General features: G+C 38.1%; 1 protein-coding gene and 1 long non-coding RNA gene across 5 annotated transcripts; both read left to right on the forward strand.

The window, feature by feature from the left end:
• Positions 1 to 3526: 3526 nt before the first annotated feature.
• LOC127631069 (ATP synthase F(0) complex subunit B1, mitochondrial-like) lies at positions 3527 to 8182 on the forward strand. The gene is made up of 7 exons (XM_052109034.1): positions 3527 to 3644; positions 4477 to 4513; positions 4645 to 4790; positions 4997 to 5160; positions 5343 to 5468; positions 7365 to 7544; positions 7997 to 8182. Exons 1-7 carry the CDS (start codon positions 3530 to 3532, stop codon positions 8072 to 8074), a joined length of 846 nt encoding a protein of 281 aa, XP_051964994.1. The 5' UTR covers positions 3527 to 3529; the 3' UTR covers positions 8075 to 8182.
• Positions 8183 to 8517: 335 nt separating this feature from the next.
• Positions 8518 to 19583, forward strand: LOC127631227 (uncharacterized). Of its 4 annotated transcripts, XR_007968929.1 has the most exons (13): positions 8518 to 8680; positions 9666 to 9719; positions 10868 to 10935; positions 11025 to 11089; positions 12323 to 12401; positions 12544 to 12670; positions 12851 to 12962; positions 13071 to 13375; positions 13683 to 13751; positions 13930 to 14075; positions 14298 to 14444; positions 18115 to 18281; positions 18731 to 19583. It is a non-coding gene; the product is annotated as an uncharacterized LOC127631227 (long non-coding RNA). The 4 variants fall into 4 exon arrangements; XR_007968930.1 differs by having other exon boundaries at positions 11025 to 12401; positions 14298 to 14488; XR_007968927.1 differs by having other exon boundaries at positions 11025 to 12401.
• Positions 19584 to 19604: the final 21 nt, after the last annotated feature.

A 19604-nucleotide genomic window follows, 5' to 3' on the forward strand; every position in this document is an offset into this window, starting at 1 on the left:
ATATTTTGGATATTAGCTCATAATAGCGACGCGGCGCGCTCGTTTTTACAGGCGAGCAAGTTCATTGTTGCATAGCAACGACAGACGCCACGGAGAGCACGCGCTTGTGGAAAGGAGAAAGCGGTGCGAACTGCGCTCTCCATGATGACGAGGAAGTATTAGCAAAGAATTCATTGATTTCTAGCCCTTGCATTAGCTTTACTACTAGATATATTTATGGAGATGAGAAATAAAAAGCCGGCTGAAATGCGTCACTGTTGGCATCGGTGAACAGATAATGGGCCAGATCCGAGTCTATTTTTGCTGCGCTGCTCATGCTTAATTAAAAGTGAAAGCACACTTTTGATGGACAAAAAATAAATATGATTTCACACAAAAAGTGCCCAAAATGCACAGATTTTGCATGTCTAGTATGTTTTAACAAGAACTGCAGTAGGCTATGTCAGAAAAAAAAATGAAAACATTTATAGAAAATGTACCCATTTAAACGTGTTTTTATTATTCAGTTTGGGTAAAAGTATATGGTGTTTTATAAAAAAAAAAAAAAAAATGGAAGTCTGCTGTAAAGTGATTAGAACAACAGAATCGGCTAAAATCAGAATTGGCCTAGAAAATTGTAATTGGTGCATCTCTAGTATAAGAGCCTGACACAATTATTTCTTCCGAAGAGCAGAGGAGGGAACAGGAGAGGAAGAGCAGAGGAGGGAGAAGAACAAGAGAGGAAGAGGAGAGGAAGGGAACAGGAGAGGAAGAGCAGAGGAGGAGAACAGGAGAGGAAGAGCAGAGGAGAGGAACAGGAGAGGAAGAGCAGAGGAGGGGAACAGGAGAGGAAGAGCAGAGGAGGGGAAGAGCAGAGGAGGGGAACAGGAGAGGAAGAGCAGAGGAGGGGAAGAGCAGAGGAGGGGAACAGGAGAGGAAGAGCAGAGGAGGGGAACAGGAGAGGAAGAACAGAGGAGGGGAACAGGAGAGGAAGAGCGGAGGAGGGAACAGGAGAGGAAGAGCAAGGGAAAAGGAGAGATCTGGGCATGGGGGGCCCATCTAAGATTATTTTGTCCCGGGCCCAGGCAAGACTGTCAGCTGGCCTGTATATATATATATATATATATATATATATATATATATATATATATATATGTATTATGTGTGTAGCAGGATTGGAATGGGGAGCAGACAATGTATGGGCATATTGTGCACTCCTTCAATCTGTAATAGATTATGGATGTATATCTGCATTTTCAACTGTGCTTAAGAGACTAGATTCTATATCTGTTCAAGCATTAAGAAGTATTACGGGTGCTGTTAAAATAACACCAATTGCGGCAATGCAGGTGGAGTTGGGAGGGACACTGTTAGAGATGAGACAGAAAAAATGAGCTATGGGTTATTGGGTCAATTTGAAGGGTCATAAAATAGATCATCCTGCAAAGTCTGTACTTGAAGAGAGTTGGGAAACAACTAACCTTCTTGGATCAGGATTTGCATGGTATGCAAAGGAATGGGCTGTAGAAATGTTGCTACATAGCTAAATATTTGCACCCATAGTTACAATACCCCCAATACCTCCTTGGTTATTCAGTCAATCTGAAATTGACCAATAAATGCATGATAGTATTCAAAAAAGGGGCGAGTGTAAGTGATATACAAGAGTTATACAATAGAATATGTTAGAACTGTCCAATGCATTTCTTGCGGTGTACACAGATGGCTCAAAAAACCCAAAGACAGAATGAACAGGAGCAGCATTTTATACTGTAGAATTTAAGATTGGAAATTATGGGAGATTAACAGATGGGACATCAGTGTACACTGCAGAAATGGTAGCAATTCAGATGGCACTTAGTTGGGTAGAGGAAAATGTGCCAAATAAAGTTGTGATATGTTCAGATTCTATGGCATCACTTCTTAGCCTTCAAACATCAGTCAAGTTGATGTGACCTCATTACAGAAATAATGATCACACTGTATAGATTAAAGCAGGTGGGAACTGTAGTCCATTTTGTATGGATTCCAGCTAATGTTAAAGTACTGGGAAATGAAGAAAAAAAAAAACCCAGATAAAATGGCTTAAGAGTCTCTCAGACTGGACAGTCCTACTTTAACAGTCCCACTAAGTAGGGTAGATGGGAAAAGCATAATTTTGGAAGCTAGTAACAGTAAATGACAGGTGTATTGGAATCATTGTAAGACAGGAGGACATTTTTAGAATATACCAAACAGTATAAGATCAAACAAAATCATACAAAACTTAAGTAGAGAAGAACAGATTATTTTAACTAGGGTCATACAAATCTTACGGGTCATACAAATCTTAATTCTACACTTTACCTCATAGGTAAGCACAATACAGTATTATGGGAATTATGTCAAGTACAGCAGATGGTTGAACATGTGTTGTCAATATGTCCCAGATATGTGGACTCAGCATGTAAAGACTGCCATCTTCACTTCCTCAGACATTGGAGGAAAACTCAGATGTCTCAGATGTCCACAGCAGTCATGACCAGTTTCTACAGGTGCGCTGTTGAATCCATTCTCACCAAGGCATTACATCCTGGTAGCAGCTGCTCATCACAGGACAAGACTGCTCTGCAAAGGGTGGTGAAAACAGCTCAAAGAATAATAGGCACACATCTCTCCACAATCCAGGAAATCCTCTCTAAACGCTGTCTCAAGAAATCTGAAAGCATCATGAAGGACTTTAGTCACCCTGCACGACCATTTTTCTCTTTTCTCCCCTCTGGGAAGTGGATCAGGTGCATATAGACCCTTTCACATACACACGTAATATAATTTAGCACTCATTTCAGAACACTTACATCAGAATTTGCACTATTATTTCAGTTCAGCCTGCAACTGGTGTTTTTGTTTTATTTTTATAACATTGTTGCTACCTCAGCATACTGCTGCTATTTATATTTATTTATTACACACTTATACATATATATGTATATAATACTCACATATATGTGTGTGTATATATATATATATATATATATATATATATATATATATATATATATATATATATATGAGTGCATATATGCATACTCATTTTACATATACATTACACTACATATTCTCTAGGGGCAGAGATGACTAGCCCTGCTCTATAAACATTTGCACTACACATTCTCTATGCACATTTCTTTATAGTGTAAGCTTATGTAAATTTGCTGTCTGTCACTCCTGGTTTGTTTTACTATCTTTGCACGTACATGTTGTCACAGTTTTACATGAAGCACCCAAGAATTTCATTGTACTCGGTACTCTGTAGTCTGTACACATGACAATAAAGCTTTCACTTTGATATGAAGAGGAAAAGAAAGAACTACATGAAGAATTGTTGGCTGCATGATGTAATTCATTCATAATTACAAGTGTTTTAAATACAAGACAAGTTGATGGAAAAATTATAAAGGTAGTTATTAAATTAATAACAAAGACTTTAAAAAAAACGATATAAGAAATCATTCAAGCCTGCGCAAGTCTCTTCTCATTCCAGCACAGTAGGTGGCGTAAGGCACCAAAAATGCTAATTTGCTGCCTGCCATTAAAGCCACTGAAGAAGGCGGCAGGGAGACATTGGCCAGGGATCTTGACAGTCACCCTGTTAAATATGTTGTCGAGACTAGTGCTGGTTTCAGGTGGGTGGATATTTCAATGAAAGCCTATGCAGCATTTTCTTTTATTGATTGTGGGAACTAAGAAATGGTTTAGTGAAAGAATATTTGGTTGAAGGGTAAAATTAGGCCTCAGTTTGAATGGCTGCACGTGAATCTGGATGCTAAATGTGTTTTTTGTTTATCTGCTCTGCATGAATGTTTAAGGTAAGACTAACGTATTGCTAACTTTAATGCACTTCAGCTCTTATTTTCAGATAGTCAGCGCTTTATCAGAATTCACATGGTTGTTTGGCTTTCAGCTCGTGTCCTTGTGTTGTGTAGCTGTTAGCTGAGAGTTAATGGTACATCCAAAGTTTACCAATTATTATAAGTTCGCATCTCTATACATTATAACATTCACTGAGTGTTCTTTGCAAAACGAGTCAATGTTGTTGAAGGATTCATTATCCACTCAGGAGATGAAGTTGACAGCTTGCACCTTCTGTCAAATGTTCAAATTGCATTGAATATTCGAATGAATTTCATATTGTCATTGGGAAATGTGTCCTACTTTGAATTCCACTCCGCTGAGTACTATACCATCTCATCCAGTGATAAGACTGTGGTTTTGAGACATCACGTATATTAAGGACGTGATTAATTGCACTTAATCAAACACAGCTATGACAGCTCAACTACAGTCTCTCTCTCTCTCGCTCGCTCGCTCGCTCGCACGCACGCACGCACGCGCGCGTGCACTATGACGTGATTTATGATGCATTGATTTAAAGAATGAGTGTGTGGTGCCTGTTGCTTATAGGGTGACATTAAAATGACTGAGTCCCTAACTATTTTTGCTGTTTGTTTCTTGCAGGCCGGGCCCTGAAAAACAGTGGCTGTTTCGGTGCTTGGTATGTTATCTTAATACTAATGCACCATTTGTATGTCTTGAGTTTAACAAATTACAACCAATAATGTGGATTAATGTGTGCATTTTTAACTCTTCTACTACTTAATATTAATGGCTTCTTTTTCACCTTAGCCTTGTACAGGCCTCCCATTCCTTTCATCAGTCCTCCCAGAGCCATGCACCAGTACCTCCTCTACCTGACAAGGGAGGCAAGGTCCGCCATGGCATCATCCCTGAAGAGCTTTTCACATTGCTGTACCCAAAGACTGGCGTCACAGGTGGGCTTGTCAGCTCCATTGCCTCCTTTTTTGGACCATCATAGTCAAGTGTGTCTGTTTGACAAATTCCTTTATTTCTCAGTGATTTAAGCATCTGTGTGTTCTTCATAGTCCTAGTAGTGTTATTTAGATTTTTGCACACTCTACTCTCTAGTGCATATAATTTCAGGACTGTTTACAGGAGTGGTGTTTTCTTTTGATTGCAGGTCCATACATGCTGGGTACTGGTTTGCTCCTGTACTTTCTGTCCAAGGAAATCTACGTAATCAATCACGAGACCTTTGCCGCAGCGTCCATCGGTGCAGTCATCATTTATGGCATTAAGAAGTTTGGACCCAGTGTTGCCGCCTTTGCAGACAAAATCAATGAGGTGTGTACAAAAATACAGGCATTGTGCAAAGATCAGTAGTTCTGGTGAGAAAAGATATTTATTAAATGTAAGTTTGATACTGTGCACTTGAAATAATTATTCCAAAAAACATATTAAATTGTTTTGGTTTGGCTATTTTGTTGACTTTTGATTAATATCTCATATTCTCTCTTCCCCTACAGGAGAAAGTGGCAAAGGCCCAGGAAGTGAAGAATCTGGCCATGACCAACCTGACTCAGGCCATTGAGGATGAGAAGAAGGAGCAGTGGAGAGTTGAAGGACGACAGATGCTCTTCGATGCCAAGAGGGTGAGGAGAACAGAATACCCAAAGAGTATGGTCCTCTTCCAGTGACAGATATTCTATCGTCTCCCTTTCATTATATTACTATAGATTAGTAACCATGATTGAAATGGGCAGAGAGCCCACACACACTATAGTTGCAGAAAAATGGAGATGACCGAAACAATGGAGGTAAATGAGCGATTTGTTCAAAAACATTGATACATTCATGAATGAAGCCCTACTTTAATATTCCAACGGGCAAACGTTTTGGTTACAGGTGACATTCTTCAGTGCAGAGGTTTTGGTATGAGGAAGGTCACCTGTGACTGCAACGTTTGCCTTCTGTCTCGCAACAGTGGCTTGTGCATTTTTGTACAAAAATAGTATTTGGGCTATGGCTGAATGATTAATCAAAATAATATTGAAATCGCAAATATGATGTAGTGTAATTATCAAACAGCAAAGGCTGCGATTAAATGTTTGCATGTGCTGCTTGCTGTGATTTACAGTATGTTTGCAGCTCTGTTCTCTGTACAGTATTTACACATATGCGTGAGCAGAGGGCGTTATATTGACAGTGCTCTAGATTGCACATTTGCGCCTTTATATTGCACATTGCACATATTACACATAACCTCATAACACCAGGTTTTAGTGGACAGAAGACTGGATGGGAGCATTTTTATACACTAAGAGGCCATTGTCAAAATATAATGAAATAAAATAATAGGTATATAGTGAACAGATATGATGTGAATGGTGCAAGCATTTGTTAAGTCTAGGCACAAGTGGGTTTGGCAAATTGCACACACAAATGGGCTGGATTAGGTGCAATTAAATTCTGAAGTTTTCTCCAGATATTTCACCGTCTGCATCCTATTATAATGTTCATTCCCTCAAGCATGAGCGATATAAAAAAAAAAGACAGCACATTCATAAGAAGTTGGTAGTGTAAATGGACTATACAGTGAATTAGAAGAATAAATTACATTCTTTGATTGTCGGGCATATTTCTATGACAATGATATCCTCCTTTTATTCACAGAAAATGTAATTCTCCGAATTTGGCTGTATGCTCCGTTATATTACAGAAAATGTATGTATTATTCATCAGTTTCGTCAACTGACATACACAAATCATGGCTAGTATTAACAGTGATTTTATCGGCACACACTTCACTTCTACCGGTCAATTCTGATTTTGAAAAATGAAACCAAAAAAGTTTGCCTTACCCATAACCCTAACCCTATAAATTGAAATTACTCTTCAAACGAAAAGAAAATATAATAAAAATAACGAAGTGGTCGAAACATTATAGCCTACCAATTCCAAACATATTCCTAGCTCCAACTTCTTCCTCCAGCCCATTTTGCAGTGACTTCACTCTACGACAACAGGTGGAAAAATAACTTTAGGCCTACAAATTAGGCCATAAATACAATTGTAAATATTAACAATAATAATAATAATAGAAAAATAAACAATGACCTATAGTTTAACACGCATCTCAAAGTTTTGTGTCATATAAGATGGCGATATCTCTGATTGTCAGGGTGTATTTGATGTTCCACTGTCTTTTCAGAGTTTAGAGATTAGCTTTATTACCACGTGTTGGTGGAATCTCCGAACTGAAAATGCAGGAACTGAGTTTAAACTTTGTGCTGAGTAAAGACGTGGTTTTCTAACATCTTCGCATGATGACCTTTTTCTCAGGAAATAGCAAGTTGCGCGCTTTGTGCCACTTAAGTAACATACAATACACCCACAACAGCGCAAGCAACCCAAACTGATGCCCACATGTCACAAAATTGCAAAAAGAAGTAGCACTCATGAAAACTGGATGTGATGTTGCACACTGTCGTTGTGCGTAGTGCTATGCTTTACAGTTTTGTGACGCACCTCATCTGCTCCTCTATCAGAATAACGTGGCTATACTGCTGGAGACCAACTACAGGGAACGTCTGCACAGGGTGACCAATGAGGTGAAGAAGAGGTTGGATTACCAGGTGGCGCTTCAGAATCTGCATCGCCGCATGGAGCAGGAGCACTTGGTCAATTGGGTTGAACAGAGCGTCATTAAAAGCATCACCCCACAGCAGGTACAGTGTCCACTGCTGCCTTCTCTCTTAGAACACACACAATTTGATGCTTGTTTGAATGCTGCTACCATATCTGCAATAGCTTTTACTGTCTTTAAGAAACCTTGTTTTCTTTAAAATAACACGATAAACTAAATCTATATTTTTATATACTACATAATTATGAAGTCTTCTTGAAGCAGTTTTTAGTTTGACCTTTAGGTGGAGACATTGCACTCAACACTCTTGTCAGCAGTCATATTAATAGCAACATTACTAATGATATATGGACAAATAAGTATAAGTCAGTGTTCCCTTTTTAAGAGATAAGCTTGGTCAAGCTCTAACCAGTTGTAACAGTATTTTTTATGGTGTTTAACTATTTTAGATTAGTTTAAGGTCATCTGTATTTAAATGAACCTATGAACATTTTAAGTAGTATAGTTAACACTTAATTTCTTTTTGTCTTTCAGGAGAAAGAAAGCATTGCAAAGTGCATTTCTGATCTGAAGGTCCTGGCCAAGGCCACTCAAGCTCGGGCCACAGTATAGGTCTCAATCAATGTCCACACTGAAGCCTCCTGTGTTCAATTGAAATTATACCCGTCTGGCAGTGTTGTCAAAAGTGTACATACCCGTATAAAATAAAAGCTTTGGTTATTTACTTAACACTGCTTGTGTCCTTTATTCGAAGATGCCAACTCCAGCTTTCTTACGTTCCTTACTGCTGATGGTACAAAAAGTTTATCATTGTCATGGCAGCTAATGTTTCTTCATATGATAATGGTTGTAAATGTGTCCCAGCCATTTTACGCATCAGTAACTGGCATTTTGTTGCATATAGCACTTACATTTTAAAAGGGCTGTCAATTAACAATGGCCATACCTGGCCTGCCCAACCTTTATACTCAAGGACATAAAACAAAGTAATTTTCCATGTTATTTCACAGCTGGTGATACCTACCCGCTCTCACATTCTGTCTTACTACAATTCATGAACTAGACTTTGACCTAAGATTTTCAAGCAGTCAGTTCATAATATTTGCTCGCAAGCCATTAAATAAGAATGTACTGTAGACTTGAGGATGTATCTAAATGGTATACTGGATCACTGAACATGGGAATACATTTTTGAAGGTTGTGTTATTAGGATTTAAGGTAATGTACTATCGTTTGGCTAATCATGCGGTGGATTTTGCTGATCCTTGTTTTATAACCAGTCTGTTGAGGTACACATATATACAGTTTTGTCAATGATGCATTTCATATTATAGAATCAATGTTTAAGTTTTAAGTTCCAGACTCTTAAAGCAGTGTTTTCTCTTCTCTCTTGCTCTATGATGTAGCTCTTCTACAAATGTTCTCTTAGTGAGAAAACACATTAACGTGTTACTTTGAACAGAGCTGTTGAGCTATTGTCAGCAGTTACATTTTTGATACTTGCAAAATGAGTAAAGTGTATGCACATACATGGTCTTGACACTTCTGATTTTTTTTTTTTTTTTTTGGAGAAGCTTGGCTATACTTAAAGACGGTTGTTGAACAGAAGTTTTTTGTTTTGTCTTTGGGGCCTTGCTATACAGTATATCAGCTTTTCTACTCAAACTCTTAACCATTTATGCTAAACATCCTTGTCGTGACTGCTTTTGGCTTCATTCTGGTATGATTACATTGAAATCACAAGTGTTAAAATGTAAATGAATGGAAACCTTATATATTTTTTAGTGATTTTAAAAGATTTACATAAAAAAAAAAGTGCTCTGTGCTGCATTTAATGGCTGTGAAATTATAAACCATGATAACTCTGGTATACCATTCCTCTGGAGAATATGGCAATACTAACTTGATTAATAGTGAATTATTAAATTGATAAGCATATACCTATATCATCTTTCAGATAAATTGGTTTTGAGTATATGGTATTGGTTTTGAGGATATAATATGCGTGCTTTCCTCACATACTTGATGACTGAAAATTTCTCACCTCTTTTTGAAAAGATCAGTGACAGCCACACATGATGAGTAATGATTTCTTAGCTCTGCCTGGAGAGCCTCTGCTAATTTTTCTACATCACAGAGTTGGTCAACCATTCACCTATTCATATTCAAGTGTGTTTTCTGACTGATTACATTGTTATTACAGGTGTGTGACATCCCAGTAAAGAGTGTATAAACCTGTCCAAGTTTTTCCACCAAGGTATATTTCTGACTCTCTCACCTATAAACAGACATTGTACCTCTCATTCTTTTGTATCTCTCTCATATTAGTTGGTCTAATTAGAAAGAAGGTTTGCATCATACATCTCTTGTAACACTTTAAAATTACAGTTAAAATTCTAGAATTAAATTAAATTACAAATGAGAGTCACAAATCATCTGATTGATAAGCACTGAAAGTAAGTTTTACAGTCACCATTGCCAACAAAATTTTAAAGTAAAAGTTACACTCATTGTTTCCTTGTTGAAAACGTTTTACTCCTTAAGAAATTGAGTCATTTTTAAAAACCTAACCAGTGTATAAAACATTTGTATAAAATCATGACCTTAAACTTTATAAATGCTGTTTTATTCTATATGTAGAGGGTCCCCTCATGGGGGCTGCCATGTTGGGATCACATGGTCAACTGAATACTACTTGCTTAAAGGTGCTATATGTTAGATTGACAACAAGCGTTTGAAATGGGTACTGCAGTCCAAATTAAAAATATTGGAGAGTTCTCTGCCCCTCCCCAAACGCGAAGCACATGAGGGTTGCCAGAATGTTGACACGCAAATTAGCCAACTCAGCATCCGTTTTAAAGGATTTCTGGGCATTAAGCTGTCTTTATTTTTCAAAGGCATCTCCAATATGTATCCTTGTTTTACTACACTTCTGATCATAGTGGTTTTAGACGGATTGCGAGGCTATTTAGGTCGGGTGAAATCTGTTATCGCTGATCCAGTTCATTTGCTGGGTTCCATGGCTGTAGCACACGGTGTTATTTGCCTGTAAACTTGTTCAAATCTGGCAACCCAGCGGTGCCTAAATACTATTGGTGAGTGGGCAGTGGGCGGGATCACACGAGCCAAAATACAAACAGAAATTCCGGCCTGGAATGGAAACTTTAAAGTAGAATATACTGGCTGTGGCATTGTACTGAAGCCTGTATTTCAACTTAGTATGTTTCCTAATTCTCTAATGACATATTATGGTCATTTTATGATATAGTACAGTAAAATATTACATATAGCACCTTTAAGCTGACTGACTGAGTGCACCTTTAACAATATAGTGTTATTCATTCACATTTATAGAATTACATAATACAGTTTATAGAGTCTTATTGTGGCGTGTTTGTATTATAGAGGCTTTTCCCCTATGCCATCCTCCACATTGTCTGGTATGTCTTGTCCCAGTAGGAAATCCATCTACAGTAAGTACCAAGCCTGGCCTTTAAAAAAAGGTTTTAAACAACATAAAGAACCAGCTTACCCTAATGTTAACTTTACTTTCAAAATTTAGTGCAAAGAGTGGAGTATGCCGAATCAATCAGCAGACAGCCAGACAACTTTCAGCACAGAGTGGAGGTAAGAGGAAATTCATGAGGAAACTTTAAAAAGTTTAAGAGTTTGTGAATGGCTACACTTACCAGTTGAAATAAAAAAGGATGGTCAGTAATGTGGTGCAAAAACCAGCTGCTACTGTATTTCGCCCAGATTTGACAAGATGTGTTGTTACTTCATATTGCCTTTGCATCCCTGTGGAAAGGTTATGTTGTGTTTTGGGTGCTGGTCCTCCAGCATGGGATGCTGGTGTGTTTGTCCCCAGCAGGTTTTGAATCTAGCTTAACCAGCTTCATCAGAAAGACCATGCTGGTCGACCAGCTTCAACAGCTAGGTTTTGCTGGCGAAAAAGCATGGCCAGCACCAAACCAGCATAAACAAGACTAACACGGGAATTGCATGCTGGTTCAACTGGTCTTTGTAGCAGGGATGGAAGTACAGCAGAATATGGTATGTTACAGAAAGCAAGACAACATCTAAAGTTTATCTACCATGGTAATATGTATATATATCATCCCGACCAGCCAATATCATGGCTGGTCATGATGTTCATACAAAAAGTAGTGTTTTGATAGCACCAATGTATTAACACTTTTCTGCAGAATCAACTGACTGATGGCTTACATACAGCTGTCTCAGCATATTGAGCTGGGAAGTAATTAAACCTAAAAAAAAAAAAAAAAAAAGTGACACTTCACCTTTAAATATATAAAAAGCTTAACCTTTTTGTTAAAGAAGAAAATGTTTAATTGACATATTGTGATGACGGAACAGGAAACACTTAAAACAATTCTGTGTACTTACTGCACAAATAACTTTGTTTTCAATTCCAAAGAGCATGCTTAATATGTGAAAAAATATTAATCCTTCCAGTGAATTCTTACTGTTTCCTGGAATTGTAGGAGGTTTTGGAGTCTATGAATCTGTGTAGCATCAAGAAGATGAAAGCTGTGCTGAACAGCTGTGTGCATGACTCCTCATTATCATGGTCCAGGATTTTAGCCAAAGAATTCCACAGGCCTTTCTGTTCCAGTGCGAGGAGGGAGGGATAAGAAGCAGACTCTATTGTTTATTCACAAATATTACTTATGAATATTGAGATATGTTTTGTATTTCCGTCAAAAATCTGAACATAGATCTACCACTGTGTTCTAAATTTATCCTAATGTGGAATGCTGTGGGAGTTCAATTGCATTCCACTCTGTGTTAGTAACCTAAATATTTTGTAAAGGCATCTCTGCCGTTTTAATTTACCAGGCTCTGGGGTGATAAATGATCTGGACCAGGCAGTAGTGCAAGGTGGAGACTTCACCAAGGAACCACAAATGGACATCAGGTCAGCTGCTATCCCAAAAATAAGCTGTAATGGACTGTGCTCAGGAGGATAATCAAGCATAGCTCAGACACTGTCAGAGTGTCTGTCAGAGTCTATTCTGTAAAACTAATCTGGTCTGATATGTCTTATTTACTTTTCTAAGGAACCACCTGGAAAGCATCATTTTCCAGGGTTTTACAGGGAGTATCAAAAGACCAGCTCACTAATGGCATCAATCCCTCTTCCCCCAGAGCAGCTCCTTCCACAGTTCAACAGTTATGAAGACTATGGTGATTACTTTTTATTCTACTTTACACTTGACAAATCAACATGACACAATTTGACTTGTAAATCTCATGCAAGTCTACTTATAACCCTAAAATGAGAAGTTTAGTCTTTAGGAGTATTGCTCACAACTTCTCATAATCAGAGAGAAAAAAAAGATTATGTTTTATAATGGACATTTCCAGAGGACAAATGGCCTTCACCCACTATGCCAGCTTCTAGAGATGAGCAATACAGCCCAATGAGCTTTGAGTGGGAGCAGATCCACCACCTTACACTAACATGGAAAGAAATGTGGTCAGTTCATTACATTGATAGGCCTCATTCTATCTTATCTCACCATGCTAGCCATCTATATGCCCATTTATTGACACATTCCTCTATCCTTGTAATCATTCTCTACAGGAAATCTTTAACCATGTAGCTGTCGACATTGAGATCTTCACAGAAAAAGTTGTCACCACTTTGCAAGGCGATGATGGAAACAAGAAAAAGGAAAAAATGCACGAAAACAAGGAGAAGATTTTGAAATGCTACTGATACATTACTGCTGTACATTTGATCAAAACGACAAATAAGATCTGTGCACTGATTGCTGTGACATCTTAACATTTCAAATGTTTTTTTTTATTTTTTTTATAACAGTTGTAAATCTTCCTTCCATGGAGGAGTACATGTCCTGTCTGCAGAAAATAAAGTGTGGAGTCTTGGTAAGATTACATAAATTTTGATTAAAAAGCGTCCATTTCAAAATATTTTTGGGTCTTGGTCTCTGCATGTCTACAAATTACAAAGCAATAGATATGTTGGACTCTTGTATAATTTTCTGTTTTTAGCATTTTAGCGACTGTTTTTAGCATTTTAGCGACTGTTTTTAGCATTGTCAATTTAAATGGATTTTCAATTTTCACATCATCACTCCCAGTTCTCCATAAAGTTTATTATGAGTCTTAAGGTGTCTCTTATGTCTACATCTGTTATGTTGATCGCATTTATGCATATTTCTGCCCATGACAGGGAAATTAGATGGTCGCCTTAAAAGACCTCCTGCTCCGGAGTTTGTTCACAGTCTCTTCTCTTGGGTTTGTAAGTATCTGTTTGTCCAGTCTGAATGTTGTATAGCAATTACAAAAATAAAAAGATATTTTTAGTTTTTGACCCATTCTCAAATGGGTCATATTTGTGTTTGGAACAGTCTAATATACTGCATACCTTCAAACGGCATGTTAACAGGTCTAATCTTCCTCTGCTGCTAATGTTTTAGGTGATGGGTCAGTATCCACACAACATCCCTTCCACGGTGCTGATTCCCATGCTCACAGAAAAAGCCCTGAAGCTCCTGGGAACTTTGGTCACACCAGAGGAGGATTGACTCTGGGGCTGTTTTGGAGAATCCTGGAATGTCCCTAGGTCGTCTATTTTTAGATGTATTTATTTGGCAGACGCGGTTTATCAAAAGAGACTTAAAATCTATTCAAAGTATACATTTAATCAGTTTGTGTGTTGCTAGTGCCATGCATCACCCGTTAAGCTACAGTTGAGATATAAAAACAAATAGAACTCACAACAACTACACAGCCTCACATTAATGACAAATAATTTCTCTTTTAACGTAAGTTTTTTTGTCATTAGATCCCTCCATATTATCCTGTATTTTACGATGGGTGGTAGCCCCCTCCACCTGTCCCTACCCAGTCACCCCCCTCAAGCAGGCAGCCATCACGGAGCAACAGTGAGCGGTTCCCACCCAGGAATGTCATGCAGAGGCCACCTGAACAGGTCAAATCAGAGAGCAAACTTCAACTGAAGCTAAGCATTCACAAGTAAAATTTCTGTTCAACTTCTATTCCAGGACAACAGATCCCTGGATCACCCCAATATTTTTTTAATACACAAAGGGGCTTAAAAAAAACAGGAGTATAGAAAATATAATCACCTTAATCACTTTTGGGAACAAGCAGTCTGGAAAATGTCCACATTCCAAGGCTTTAGTAGTCAATACGTTTCTCGTAATGGATGATAGACCTATTATTGGCTTATTTTGGCCTATTAGGTGAATGAAACTAACATCTGTAGTAACAGTTTTAAGTTTGATTAGTCTTTAAAGGAATGTTCTGAATATTCAAAAATTAATCGACAGTGTTAGTGGCATAATGTTGATTACCATAAAAACTCATTTTGACTTCTCCCTCCTTTTATTATAAAAAAAAAGTGTAACCTTATCTAACAGGATAAAGAAAGCAGACTACGTCACCTAGGTCATTTTACCACTCAGGAAAATAAAGTGAAACTTCCTCCAAAAGTTTTAAACCAAATGCGGTTACAATAATAAGAAGGACCCTGCTGGTTCAGATTGGATGAAAAGGCAAAGACGTGACTTCCAAACAATACCAATTTATTTCACTAAAAGCTTTTAAATATGTACCATTTGACAGTTTACCAATTAAATACCCACAGTTTGGAAGACACTATAATAAAGAAAACATTAACAGAAAGGACTAATCACACATTAAATCAGTTCATAAACACTCTTAAAGCAAATGACAACTCGAAAATAAAAAACAATACCAAACAAACTCCCCTCTCTGTTAAGCCTCAGTATCACAGCAGGTCAGATATTAACAGGTAATAGGACTGTGGATATACAGTCAGTCATACAAAAAGGAATTAAATATTGTTCTGTTTCTCACCCACACCTATTTTATTGCTTCTGAAGATATGGATTTATACACTGGAGTCATATGCATTACTTTTGTTTCCTTTGTGACTTTTGGATCTAAAATGGTCTGATCATCATTCACTTGCACTGTATGGACCTTCAGAACGGAGATATTTTTCTAAAAATCTTTATTTGTGTTTCACTGTAGAGTTTTTGGTGAATTATCCCTTGAAGATTACACAACAATGTAGTTCTGAGAAATATATTTTCTCCAACGACTGAGTTTAATAGCATTTTCTAACTGCAAATAGGGTTCATTTATTTTATTTTTAATTCCAATTGCTAACACACAATTTTGCAAACTAGGCTGGTTTTATCAAAATACTTAATTCACAAAACCACGCAACCAAACTGCAAAATACCTCATATATCCTGCAAAATGAAGCACCGCAACCAAAACTACATATAGCATTATCAAAATCAAACGTTTGCACAAAATGGCACACACTTCATTCATATTACCAGATTTTTGTCTAACCAACTACACACTGTTGGGCATAATGAAAAGCACTCTCATCTTTAGTATTTGCCATAATAATAAAATAGTTCAAATTTTAGAAAATTCTTCAGATTGTTCACACGCACAGAAATATTTGCAGATACACAGACATGCTGTTGAAACATTTTATTTTTCACCAAACAAGTCAGTGCAACATATGCACAGCAGATATATTTACATTGGACTGAACAAAAATATGCTCACAAAAAAACAGTAAACTGAAAAAGAAAATTGCAGAAAAAAGAATTATAGGCAAGAAAAATAATTTGGCACCATCTTGCCGCACAGCTGGGTCTGGCCACAACGCCTTTTCCACATCACAGGCAATATCTTCCCTTGCCAGACATCGAGGGAAGAAGCACCTTGAGTGCCTTATCCATCCCTGAATCGCACCCACATCAATCTCATCACATGCCTCTTCCATAGCCTGCACAAGAGGCATGCGCACAAAGGGCTGCCGGTCATATACCTTCCACCACCATGCCGAAAAGAACTCTTGTATGGGGTTCAGAAATGGTGAGTATGGTGGGAGGTATTGCATGAGAAATGTGGGTGGTCAGCAAACCAGTTTTGGACTGGGACTGCACGATGAAAGCTCACGTTGTCCCATACTACAATGTACCATTTCTGCATCATTCATACGCTCTGGTGATATGAGAATGTTGTGGAGTCTGTCCAGAAATGTGAGTATATGGGCTGTGTTGTATGGTCCAAGGTTGGCATGACGGTGGATGACACCATGCGTATTGGAGATGGCAGCCCACATTGTGATGTTCCCACGATGTTGGCCAGGAACTTTTATAATGGCTCTGTGGCCAATGACATTTCTCCCCCTTCTTCTGGTCTTTGCTGGGTTGAACCCAGCCTCATCTATAAAGATGAACTCATGTGGGATTGCATGAGCATCCTTTTCTAGTACTCCCTGAAAACAAACAAAGAACAAAAATCAGTCAATATGGTGTTATCCAGTACACTTGGAAACAATGTTGTGTGTAGTGTACTGCAGTCAATATTGTACATCCACACATGCTCGTCTGACATCTTTGTTTCTTAAAACGGCACCTTATAAAGTGGTTTCATTCTGATTTGGTTTCGCTTGAGAATGCGATCCAATGTGGACAGACTGACTCGTTGAATGTTGTTGAATATGTTGAATATATGTCTGATTTAATTTTTTTCCAAAACCAAGTTTACAATGGCAGCTTCCTGTACCCCGGTGAACATTTGGCCCCTTCCTACACCATGGTTGCATCTCAGTCCTTTAGAAAAACAAAAATATAGGGCTTGGACAATGCAGCCTAAAGATATTTCCCCCACAGGAAACTTGTACAGTTAGTTTATGTCATCAGCCATTACAGGTGTCACCCAACTGATACACCATGACATGGGGTGTACTACATAGTGTGAAAGAAATTTTGGTTACATACCTGTACTCCAGTCTAAATGTCCGGATGACACAGGCGAGAGTAAAATGTCTCAAGTTGGGCTGCACTCTCTGTCAAGCCTCTCGCATTGTCAGCCCATGGTTTGTGACATGATCAACTAAGGTTGCTCTGATTTCATTTGAAAGTTGTCTTCTTTGGCCATGAACTCCTCTACCAGCTCTTCCCCTACCTCTCATTCTCACCCTCCCTCTTCCTCTCTCTGCAATGTCTTCCATTGTTGTTGTAAAACAAAAGATGCTCACCTGTGGTCTTTTCATAGTGCTTACTTCCTGATTGAAGTGCTAACAATTAACCATTGAGGTGTTTGGCCAGGTGGCACATGTATTGGCCAATTAGCTCATGCAGTGTCATTTTGAAATGGCAGTATTTTGAAATGGAAAACATGTGACTTTATGCCAGATTGTTGTGTCTTATGCAGAGAACCGTGTGCAGTGCATGTAAAAAGTACCATTTTGAATTGCAAAATGTGTGTGAAGCAGAAAATGTGTTTAGACTTTTGGAGACTTGAGAAGAGGTTTTGCTCTCTGTGTGTCAGTTTAAATAATCGTGCCGTGCATGTCATTTTAGTGTGTTAGCAATTGGAAAAAACTGTAATCTTTAAAGGAAGTACTTGTTTACACACTCTGTACTGTACTTGGGGTGTTTAACGGAGTGATGTTGGGGGATACATGAAGTTAATTTAAATATTTGTAATAAGCACTGATCATTGTGGAGATAATCCACAATGAAGGAATTTAATGACTGAAAATAAGCTCTCAAATGTTATCATCTCCATTTCTTTTGCAGCTTGCCAGCGAGGAAGAATACAACCAATATGGTGCCCACTGATAATCTGAGCAGGCTCGATTTTTCTTGGCGTGAACCTGAACATGTCTGGACCTGAATAAACAAGAGTTATGCGGAGAACTTGACAACATTTCCATTCTTTATCAAACAAGACATGCCGTATGCCTGTAGGTTGCTTACTGTTAGAGAAGTTAAATGACATTGTTTATAGATGCAAATTATATATACATTTAAGACATACATTTTATTTATATAATCCAGATTTTTCCATTAAACATCAATGTGCCTGGGGTGGTGGTCACCTAATGTTTAATGATATAGACAATTAACATAAGGTTATGTTCATTGCAAAGATGATCCTGGAGCTAGAGCGATTATAATCTTGCTTGTAGCCGCCTCTGATTTAGGCACTAACTACCAGGCCAATTGTCATTGATTTGTGTATTGTAAAAACAATTTGAAACTATTTGTTAAATGAAAACAAACTAAATCTGTAAATCTATGATTGACCCTGACACTGTATACAAATTGAGTTGTAATAAATGCTTATTTACATAAACATGTATAATTTTTTTGTTTTGTTTAAATGTGTAATTTTTTCTCTTTTATTTCTTAGAACTGCTCAAGTCTAACCAGTTATGTAATATGGACTGCTGGATGTCTATGACACGGAGTCAGAATAAAAATTTAATATTTATTTTGATCTACTTTCTTCGAAGGCTGAGGAAAGCACATCTCCCAACCCCCATCCTCACTACATTCTATAGAGGGACTATTGAGAGCATCCTGAGCAGCTGCATCACTGCCTGGTTTGGAACTTGCCCAGTTTCGGACCGCAAAGCCCTGCAGAGGATAGTGAGGACAGCTGAGAAGATCATTGGGGTCTCTCTTCCCTCCATCAAAGACATTTACAAAAACACTGTATCCGCAAAGCAACCAGCATTGTGGACGACCCCACACACCCCTCACACAAACTCTTTACCCTCCTCCCGTCTGGCAAGAGGTAACGAAGCATTCGGGCCCTCACGGCCAGACTGTGTAACAGCTTCTTCCCCCAAGCCATCAGACTCCTCAATACTGGTTTGACACACGCACACGCCCTGAGTTGCACTTTAATTACTGTCACTTTATAACTGTCTGCTACCCCAATAATTGTTATGTGCATAGAACACTATCTCATAGTATGTTATGTTTACATTTTTAGAAACTGTCATCTTTTGCACTACTGTGTACTGGTCGGCGCTGCACTTTGTCTATTGTCCTGTTCATTGTCAGAAATTTGTTGTACTGTCCCGTACTTTTTGCACGTGCACTTTATATAGGTGTATATATATATATATATATATATAAGGTATTTTCTTTCGTTGTGTAGTCTCATGTGGTCCTGTGTTGGTCCTTTGTTGTTTTTATGTAGCACCATGGTCCAGGAGGAACGTTGTCTCGTTTTGCTGTGTACTGTATATGGTTGAAACGACAATAAAAACCACTTG

This window comes from Xyrauchen texanus, chromosome 37, assembly GCF_025860055.1.
Source record: "Xyrauchen texanus isolate HMW12.3.18 chromosome 37, RBS_HiC_50CHRs, whole genome shotgun sequence".
NCBI classification, from domain to species: domain Eukaryota; kingdom Metazoa; phylum Chordata; class Actinopteri; order Cypriniformes; family Catostomidae; genus Xyrauchen; species Xyrauchen texanus.

What these genes read in the sequence shown, in the direction of transcription:
- LOC127631069 (XM_052109034.1), top strand. Translation starts at nt 3,530, where the DNA reads ATGCTAATTTGCTGCCTGCCATTAAAGCCACTGAAGAAGGCGGCAGGG. An exon ending in AGTGGCTGTTTCGGTGCTTG is followed by an intron (nt 4,514 to 4,644) that starts GTATGTTATCTT and finishes TTTTCACCTTAG; the next exon opens with CCTTGTACAGGCCTCCCATT. An exon ending in CCCAAAGACTGGCGTCACAG is followed by an intron (nt 4,791 to 4,996) that starts GTGGGCTTGTCA and finishes TTTTGATTGCAG; the next exon opens with GTCCATACATGCTGGGTACT.